We start from the raw sequence: 9393 nt of genomic DNA, 5'->3' as shown, positions 1-9393 counted from the left end.
CTCGCACATAAATGCCGGGAGCCTTTCCTTCCCGTTATCCCGCTTGGGCCTCTGGCTGCTTAGGATGCCCATTTCCCAGATGGGGGAGACTGAGGCCTGTAGAAGGTGCCCCGCTTTGCCGTACTCAACCCATTAGTGGTTAAATCTAGGGACTGCCTCGAGGTTTTCTGATAAGCCTAGTGGGTTTAAGTGCCCTTAAATGGGCCTTGTAATAAGTAATAAACGAGGTACTAGAGGAACGGGACTGGGCTGGTGATTCCTCTTTACGTCATGGTCCCAGTGCCCGCTTCTTCGGCTATGGCATCCTAAGCTCACGGGATCCCTCCGCACGAGGGCAGCACCGGCCCAGGCCTACACCTGGAACTTGGGCTGAGGTCGCCTTAAGGCTGGGCATCCTTTTTATCCTGGGTGGACGCAGGCACTCTCAGGAGGCCCCTCTTACTGAGCTGGGGATGCCCCAGGCTCCATGTATGTGTACATTAGGCCCTCACTATATGACCTTGGGCAAATCATTGACCTCTCTGTCAGAGTCTTCCTCTAAACTTGCATGTCAATTTGTAGACATCCGAACAGTGCAGAAAAGGCCCTTAGAGCTGGGCTTATGCAGATTCACCATTTTAAGTAATAGCAAAAGGTGAAAAGAGACGTATCCAAGGTCTCACACCACAAGATAAAAGATTAGGACTCCAAAATTTTGAGGGAAATAAGGCTGAAAAAAATAATTCATGTGGACGCATAGGTGTTGAGATCAGATTCCTTTCTGTTCTAGTTTAAAGGCACTGGTTCTTTTTCTCAAGAGAGATAGATTCCTATGTGAGGGGTAAAGATAGTCCAAGTTCAGTCCAGGGGCGTTGACTCAAGCCTGTAATTCCAATACATTGGGATGTATTGCTGAGGTTACTGAGGTCAGGAGTTCAAAACCAGCCTGGCCAACGTGGCGAAACCCCGTCTCTACTAAAAATACAAAAATTAGCCGGGTGCAGTGGTGGGCGCCTGGAATCCAACCTACTCAGGAAGTGGAGGCAGGTGAATCGCTTGAACCCGGGAGGCAGAGGTTACAGTGAGCCAAGATTGAGCCATTGCACTCCAGCCTGGGTGACAGATCAAGACTCCATCTCAAAAAAAAAAAAAAAAAAAGATAATCCAAGTTCAGGTTCATGGACTAGCTGTGTGGTTTGGGGCAAGATCTTCAGCCTTGTTGGGCCTGTTACCTTATCTCTGAAATGGAAATGATAAAGACTTATTGCTTGAGGTGTTGTGGGAGTTAAATAAGATAACCTATGAAGGGCCCCTATTATGTGGTGGTTGCTCAAGAAAGAAATTTGAGGCCAGGTGCAGTGGCTCACACTTGTAATCTCAGCACTTTCGGGGGCCAAGACGACAGGATTACTTGAGCCCAGGAATTCAAGACCAGCCTGGACAACATAGTGAGACCCAGGCCGGGTGCGGTGGTTCACGCCTGTAATCCCAGCACTTTGGGAGGCCGAGGCTGGTGGAGGTCAAGAGATCGAGACCATCCTGGCCAACATGGTGAAACCCCATCTCTACTAAAAATACAAAAAAATTGGCTGCGCGTGGTGGTGTGTGCCTGTAGTCCCAGCTATTCAGGAGGCTGAGGCAGGAGAACTGCTTGAACCCGGGAGGCGGAGGCTGCAGTGAGCCAAGGTCGTGCCACTGCACTCCAGCCTGGCGCCTGGTGACAGAGTGAGACTCTGTCTCAAAAAAAAAAAAAAATTAAAAATAAAAATAAAAAAACCATAGTGAGACCTTCCTCTTTACAAAAAAAGATACTAGCTGGGTGTGGTGGCATGTGCCTGTGGTACCAGCTATTTGGGAGGCTGAGGCGGGAGGCTCATGAGCCTGGGAGGTCAAGGCTGCAGTGAGCCAAGATTGTACAACTGCACTCCAGCCTGGGCAAAAGAGTGAGACTCTGTCTCAAAAAGAAAGAAAAACTTAAATATTCAGTGGAGGGCTGAGTGCAGTGGCTCATGCCTGTAATCTCAGCACTTTAGGAGGCCAAGGTATGTGGATCACCTGAGATCAGGAGTTTGAGAGAGACCAGCCTGGCCAACATGACAAAAACCCATGTCTACTAAAAATCTATTAAAAATATGAAAATTAGCCAGGTGTGGTGGCACACACCTGTAATCCCAGCTACTTGGGAAGCTGATGCAGGAGAATTGCTTGAATCCAGGAGACAGAGGTTTGGGAGGCCGAGGCGGGTGGATCACGAGGTCAAGAGATCGAGACCATCCTGGTCAACATGGTAAAACCCCGTCTCTACTACAAATACAAAAAAATTAGCTGGGCATGGTGGCATGTGCCTGTAATCCTAGCTACTCAGGAGGCTGAGGCAGGAGAATTGCCTGAACGCAGGAGGCAGAGGTTGCGGTGAGCCGAGATCGTGCCATTGCACTCCAGCCTGGGTAACAAGAGCGAAACTCCATCTCAAAAAAAAAAAAAAAAAGAAAAGAAAGAAAATAAATATTCAGTGGAAGACATAGAGACCATGAACTCAGGGACAAGAGTTAAAAGCCTATAGCCTTGGAAGAATTCTCCCCATTCAGAAGCTGTTGGCCCCTGTTATCATCTGGCCCGTTAGTAGGGGCCACTCCTAACACACTTGGAACCCACTCCCCTCTCAGGTCTTGCCCACCCAAACTTGCCACCACCCAGCTCTTAGGAACAAGTCAAGTTATCCTAAGAAGTTCTGCCCTGCATTCTGTTCACAGCAACAGGGACATCTGTGAAACACAATTTATTATACAAAACAAGGTGCATCCAAATTCACTGTCAGAAGAGCTCTGTATTCCAAGGGCTAAGGACTGGACCTTCTCCCTTAAAACCTCCTCACTCAACTCCTGCTAAGGAGTCAGGCCTGGTGCACTGGCTATCAGTCTCTAAAGACCCCAGCCCTGGCCCAGGAAGGGGAGAACAAGTTTGGTGCATAGCGTGGGGCTAAGGCAGTGGGTCAGGCACCATCCCTCCTGTGAGTGGCCACAGGTCACCACGGTGGGGGAAGCGGGGGAGCTTGAACCTCCAAAGATAGGGAGGCTCATCATAGGAAAAGCTAGACCAATGCCTGGGATAGAAACACCCAAATCCCTCTGCAACAACTACAGCAAGAATGTGGAATGTGGAAAGCATCAAAATCTAGGGATGGAGAAAATCTTCCCCAAAAATGCCAACGATAAAATAGATTCTACAAAGATAAAGCAAGGAATCCCAGCACTTTGGAAGGCTGAGGCAGAAGGTTCACTTGAGCCCAGGAATTTGAGACCAGCCTGGGAACATGGCAAAACCCCATCTCTACCTAAAAAAAAAAAAAAAAAATTAGGTGTGGCAGCATGTGTCTATAGTACCAGCTTCATGCTACCTGGGAGGCTGGGTTGGGAGGATCTCGTGAGCCTGGAAGGTTGAGGCTACAGTTAGCTGTGACTGTGTCACTGCACTCCAGCCTGGGCAACAGAAGGAGACTGTCTTAAAAAAAAAAAAAAATTAAAGTATGGGCTGGCTGCCTTCTGACCTTCACATCCTGTATAGGAATGGAAGTGGTGGCCGAGGTCACAACCGAAGGTCCCACAAGGTCTCCCTGCCTCCCCTCTATCTACTGCATGACCCTTCAACTGAGGCCAGCCCAGGCGCAGAGTAGCTTGCAAAACCCAAGGGACAGACTGATGGGGAAAATCCCTGGGAATGTGGGAGCTGCCCCAAGGCCCAAAGGACCCTGCAGGCAGGAATTTGACCTCTACCTGAGAGTGGCCTCTGGAAGTGGCTCCAGCCAGGGGATGGGAAGAATGAGGTCTGTAGGCCCCCAGGGCCTCTTGCAGACCCTGGAGGGAGGCAGTGCCTGCAGCGGTGACTAACACCAGCCTCACACAGCCTGCAGCTCCCCCTGCAGGCGATTCAGCTCTTCTAGCTCCTGCTTGTAGCGGTCGGTCTTGTGTGCCACTAAGGAGCGGTAGAAATGCAGGGCAAAGGCCACAAACACAAGCCCCACAGGTACCATGATGGCCGTGGAGGCCATGGCTGCTTGCCAGCCGGGCCCATGGCCCCCACCACCACCACAGGCTTGCCGGGGTGGGCAGACTGACTCAGCCTGGGATGGTGCTACAGATGCAGAGGATGGTGGGAGATTGGAAGCTAGACTAAGGGAGGTGGCCACTGGTGCCAGAGTCCCGGGCACCCGGGATGTGGGTACCATGGGGGTCGGTGTGTCCAAGGGAGCCCCAATGGGCACAAACTTGACCCAACCAACCAGGACAACCTCAGCAAGGAAGAGAAAGGTGCCCAGGGCAGTGGAGAAACCCCAGGCCAGCTCCACGTAGCGGTGCAGTCTCTGGTGTGGTGACTGATGGACAGAGTTGAGGTTGTGGATGTTGCTCACGGCTTCAATGTGAGGCAGCAGACATGTGGAGACCATGAGTGCAAAGAGATGCACAGCTACCAGCACGGTGGTGCAGGCACTGAAGGCCACCAGCAGGCCTGGCGGGTACTCGTGGTCGCTCTCCAGTTGCACCTCCACCATGGCCACCTGCGGGGACAAGAGGGGATGGACTGAGTCCCCATAACCTCCTCAACCGTAGAGGTTTTCCCCGCCTATTGGGATACATCACTGATACATATCCCTAGGACCTAGAACTGTGCCTGGCAGAAAGCAGAGACATTCAGTCTCCATTGAGTAAATGAATGAACAGCTTTGCAAAGGCTCTGTTCTGTTCTGGTTTCACCACCTGCCTATCAAGAGGGCTGGATGGCCGGGCATGGTGGCTCACACCTATAATCTCAGGACCGGGAATGGTGGCTCACGCCTATAATCTCAGCACCAGCCTGACCAACATGGAGAAACCCCGTCTCTAATAAAAATACAAAAAAAAAAAAAAATAGCTGACCATGGTGGCACATGCCTGTAATCTCAGCTACTCGGGAGGCTGACACAAGAGAATCGCTTGACCCGGAAAGGTGGAGGTTGCAGTAAGCCAAGATTGAGCCATTGTACTCCAGCCTGGGCAACAAGAGCAAAACTCTGTCTAAAAAAAGTAAAATAAAATAAAGAAAAGTATTAGCTGGGAGTCGCACGTGTCTGCAATCTGAGCTACTCAGGAGGCTGAGGCTGGAGAATTGCTTAAACTTAGGAGGCAGAGGTTGCAGTGAGCCGAATCAAGCCATTGCACTCCAGGCTGGGCGACAGAGACTGTTTCAAAAAAAAAAAAAAAAGAGGGCTGGATGACATGCTTCTGACACGTTAACTTGTTATAGGGATCAAACAGCAGATTCTGGAGCTGGACTGCCTAGGCTCATTCTCAATTCTATCTGTGTAATCTCGAGCAAGTCAAGTTCTCTGTGTGCTTCAATTTACTATCTGGAAATGGAGATTAATAACACAACCCCCCTGCCTTATAGGGTTGGTGCCAACATTAAATGAAATATACATGAAATGGGCTGGGCTCAGGCCTGTAATCCCAGCACTTTGGGAGGCCAAGGCAGGTGGATCACCTGAGATCAGGAGTTCAAGATCAACCTGGCCAACATGGCGAAACCCTGTCTCTTAGTACTAAGAATACAAAAATTAGCAGGGCGAGGTGGCCCGCCTGTAATCCTAACTACTTGGAAGCCCAGGAGGCTGAGGCAGGAGAATTGCTTAAACTCAGGAGGCAGAGCTTGCAGTGAGCGGAGATCACGCCACTGCGCTCCAGACTGGACGACAGAGTGGGACTGTCTCGAAAAAAAAGAAACATACATGAAATGCTAAGAACAGTGCCAGGTACAAAGGAAGCACTAGGTACATGTTTGCTGTTCTTGCTATACTGAAAGCTAAAGTCTGAGGACAGAGTTTACAAATTGGCACCCTGTGGCCCACTGCCAGCTTGCAGACAGACATGTCTTGCTTGGCTCACACAGTGTGTTTTTTTAAAAATGGAAGAAGTTGCCAACTTTTAAAACTCAAGAGAGTTCTTATATCCCTATTTCCAGATCCCCTTGAAAACTTGGAAGATCTGGCCATACTCAGCCCATGTTCCTGCGCAGCAACTATCAGCTCGAATGTCATGGCTTCTCCCCTTGGAAAGGTCACAGGGTCTCTTTTTTTTGGTAGACACCAAATCTTGCTATGTTGCCCAGGCTCAAACTCCTGGGCTCAAGCGATCCTCTTGCCTTGGTCTCCCAAAGTGCTGGGATGACAGGCATGAGCTATCACCCCCAATGTCATGGGGTCTCTTGCTTGCTAGTCCCTATCCAGCCAACTTGGCATCCATATTACCTGCCTGTCCCTTTGCAGACATTTGAGTTGATGATCCTATTCTAGGAATGAATAAATTTGGAGTCTGGAACCAGACTGCTTAGGCTCAAATCCTGCCACTTATTTGCTGTGCAACCTTGGGCAGGTGTCTTAATATCTCTGATCCTCAGTTTCCTCATCTGTAAAATGGTCAGAGTATCAGTACCCACTTTGTAGGATAACAGATGATGTACATAAAAGCACTGAGTCCAGTGCCTGGTGCTTAGTGACAGCTGGATACAATTTGTTTTTTCAGAGACAGGGTCTCGCTATGTTGCCCAGGCTGGATGGAGTGCAGTGGCTATTCACAGGCGCGATCCCACTACTGATCAGCATGGGAGTTTTGACCTGCTCCGTTTCCAACTTGGGCCGGTTCACCCCTCCTTAGGCAACCTGGTGCTCCCCTGCTCCCAGGAGGTCACCATATTGATGCCGAACTTAGTTTGGACACCCGATCGGCATAGCCCACTACAGCCCAGAACTCCTGGGCTCAAGCGATCCTCCCACCTCAGCCTCCCAAGTAGCTAGGACTACAGGCATGTGCCACTGCACCTGGCACAATTTGTATAATATTATTCTAACACAGGCCACCTGAGTTTCAGAATCCCGCTCTCTCCCTATCCTTGGTTCATGTAGGGTCTGTTTGATTGCTCTGGGCCTGAAGGAAGGAGAAGGTAGGTGCAGAGGCTGGCGGGTGGAGGTAGGAAAACAGGGCTGAGTATTTTGGGAAATTGGGCCATGGCAGGTGTCAAGAGGTGTTTTCCACAGACAGGGATCTGGGCCAGGCTTAGTCCTGGTTTCTCCCAGAGCCCGGCCCAGCCTGGGTCTCCACTGCTAGGAATGTGGCCAGTCTTGCTCCCAGAACCTAAACTTCCAGCCCCTTACTCCTGCGGAGAATGCCTGGGCCCTTAACCTGTCACCCCAGCAACCGGCACATCCTGCTGCAGCCAGATTGTCTCCTTGGGAACAGGCTGGACCAGGGGATTGACCTCCCTCAGCTTGGATGGTTGCTCCCTTCCCTCTGCAGGCTGTGCAGATGCAGGGAAGCCAACGCCCTGTCCCCAGGTGATGCCCCCATCAGGAAAGGTAAGCTAGTCTGTGGATTCTGGGACCCCATGTAGAAGACCGTAGGCCTATGATGACCTTTACAGTTAGGGAGTTTCCCTGCCATCATTCAAATACAGAGGCTGTGGCACAGATGGGGCAGGGACTAGCCCAGATCCCTTAGCGCCATGGTCCCCACCCCAGCTGCCTCTGGTATCCACCCCCACAGGAGTGCTTTCCCCAAATTACCTCCTGCAGCCGCTTTCTCCTTTTTCCTGGGGTGGTGGGGAAACCCCAGACCAACAGAGCAGCAACCCTGGGTGCCAGTTCATTTGCCAGCCTCCATCTGTAGTGCCCTTGGCAGGGTTCCTGCCCAGAGGCAAGACCTTTTCTTTCCACACCTATCCAATTAGCAGGCTAGTCTGAGCCATCCCTGGTGCATGGCCTGCTCTGACATGCTTGGCTCACCCTGGGGCGGGTACTTGGCAGGCTACAGAGGGCGCACCCTCCATGATCTCAGTTTCCCACTGGCCTGCAAGGTGGGTGGAAGCCTGTCCAGGGTCACACAGCTGTCCATAAGCAGGGAGGAGCCAGGACTGTGCTGATCCTTACCCTGGGACCTTCCTCCGTCCCACTTCCTGTGAGGCTACCACTGGGACAGACCGTTAGCTGACACAGTTCTCCTGCACCTGCGGTTTATCAGCTTGAGAATCGCTTATCAGGTTTTTTTTTTTTTTTATCGGCCTCCTTCTCCAGCGGCTGCCTCCCGGGAGTCATCTTTTGTCAAAGTTTTCCTGGTTTACATTAGCATCCCTTGGGCCTGCTGGAGAGTGGCCACCTTCCCTGGGACGGGCCCACCTTCAGCTGGGTGACCTTTCCACATAGCTGATCCATCCCGAGCCCCCCGACGATTGATGCAGCCCCCCACCCAGCTGACTTGCCTTTGAAGCTGGCACTGGGACTTAGGAACCACTTCTGCCAGGAACAGGTTCTGTCTGGACCACCCTGCCTCATCGTTGCAGTCAACCCCACTGGTGATTTTTTCACCCCACTCCCCCCATGACACCTTTGGGACCTTTGTGTCCTCCGGTGATCCCATCTCCTGAGGTCCCTGTACACACACATCCATAAGAACAGACTTGCTCAGTCCCTTGGGACCTTGTTCCTTTCCCCTTGACCCCCGAAAGCCCATTTCTCCCTCTCCTCTGCCCTGTCTCCCTTGGGATCTATTTATTTCAGCCCCCGACCTGTGCCCCCCACGTGCTCGCCCCACCGTGTGTGGCCCCTCCCCGCCCCTCACCATGGCGAAGCCCGAGAGCAGGGCAGACGTGCGGCTGGAGGCTTTGAGCTTGGCCCGGCTGAGGTAGAGACGGCGCCAGCTGAGCGCCCGCAGCGAGTGCTGACTGGCCCCCATAAGGTCCAGGTAGCCGCGGTGCACGAACTCCCGGTACGTGGCCGAGCCCGCAGGGCTCTCAGCCTCCGGGTTCAGCGGGGCCTGCTCGCCTGCGTCCCCCTCGCCGCCCTTCATCCTGGGGACGGTGGCACCAGGCGGGCCGGGCGGTCACTGCGGGGTCGAGGCGCCTCGGGGGCCCCAGTCCGGCCGGCCCAAGCCCGGGGGCGGCCCCATCCCCCAGCAGGGAGAGCAGGATGCAGGACGAGGGCGCCCAGGAAGAGGCGGCCCCAGCGGAGCAGGAAGAGAAGCGTCTGCGGGGAGTCCCAGGGGCCGGAGCAGGACAGCGGAGGCCGAAACAGGAACTAGAGCAGAGGCGGAGCCGGGCCGGCCACATGATGGGGTGGAGCCGGGGACCGAGCCCCCGTAGTCCTGGACCGGCAGAGATCCTCGCGACCCTCACCCACCAAGAACATCAATCATCCAAGCGCCCAGACCCCACCGAGCCGCCCGCCAGCCCCAGCCCACTCCAAGATACACCTGGTCACCCCAGGTGTCCACTTCCAAATCTCTCCCAAAATGAACCCAGGAGAGGTGATCCTACTCATCTGTAGGAAACGCAGGGGCCCCTCCTCTCCTCTCCCCTCCCCTTCCCCCGCACCCTGACGACGCAGACACACAC

At 53.1% G+C, this 9393-nt stretch overlaps 1 protein-coding gene across 1 annotated transcript; it reads right to left on the bottom strand.

Moving 5' to 3' along the window:
- Positions 1 to 2743: 2743 nt before the first annotated feature.
- On the bottom strand, positions 2744 to 9078 carry ORAI3 (ORAI calcium release-activated calcium modulator 3). The gene is made up of 2 exons (XM_002756076.7): positions 8622 to 9078; positions 2744 to 4534 (listed from the first exon to the last, which is right to left on the bottom strand). The coding sequence occupies exons 1-2, from the start codon at positions 8847 to 8849 to the stop codon at positions 3875 to 3877; spliced, it is 888 nt and encodes a 295-aa protein (XP_002756122.1). The 5' UTR covers positions 8850 to 9078; the 3' UTR covers positions 2744 to 3874.
- Positions 9079 to 9393: the final 315 nt, after the last annotated feature.

This window comes from Callithrix jacchus, chromosome 12, assembly GCF_049354715.1.
Source record: "Callithrix jacchus isolate 240 chromosome 12, calJac240_pri, whole genome shotgun sequence".
In the NCBI taxonomy this organism is placed as follows: Eukaryota; Metazoa; Chordata; class Mammalia; order Primates; family Cebidae; genus Callithrix; species Callithrix jacchus.
Note: the sequence above shows the minus strand (reverse complement) of the source record. Positions and strands in the feature narration are given on the sequence as shown.

What these genes read in the sequence shown, in the direction of transcription:
- ORAI3 (XM_002756076.7), bottom strand. Translation starts at nt 8,849, where the DNA reads ATGAAGGGCGGCGAGGGGGACGCAGGCGAGCAGGCCCCGCTGAACCCG. An exon ending in TGCTCTCGGGCTTCGCCATG is followed by an intron (nt 4,535 to 8,621) that starts GTGAGGGGCGGG and finishes TTGTCCCCGCAG; the next exon opens with GTGGCCATGGTGGAGGTGCA.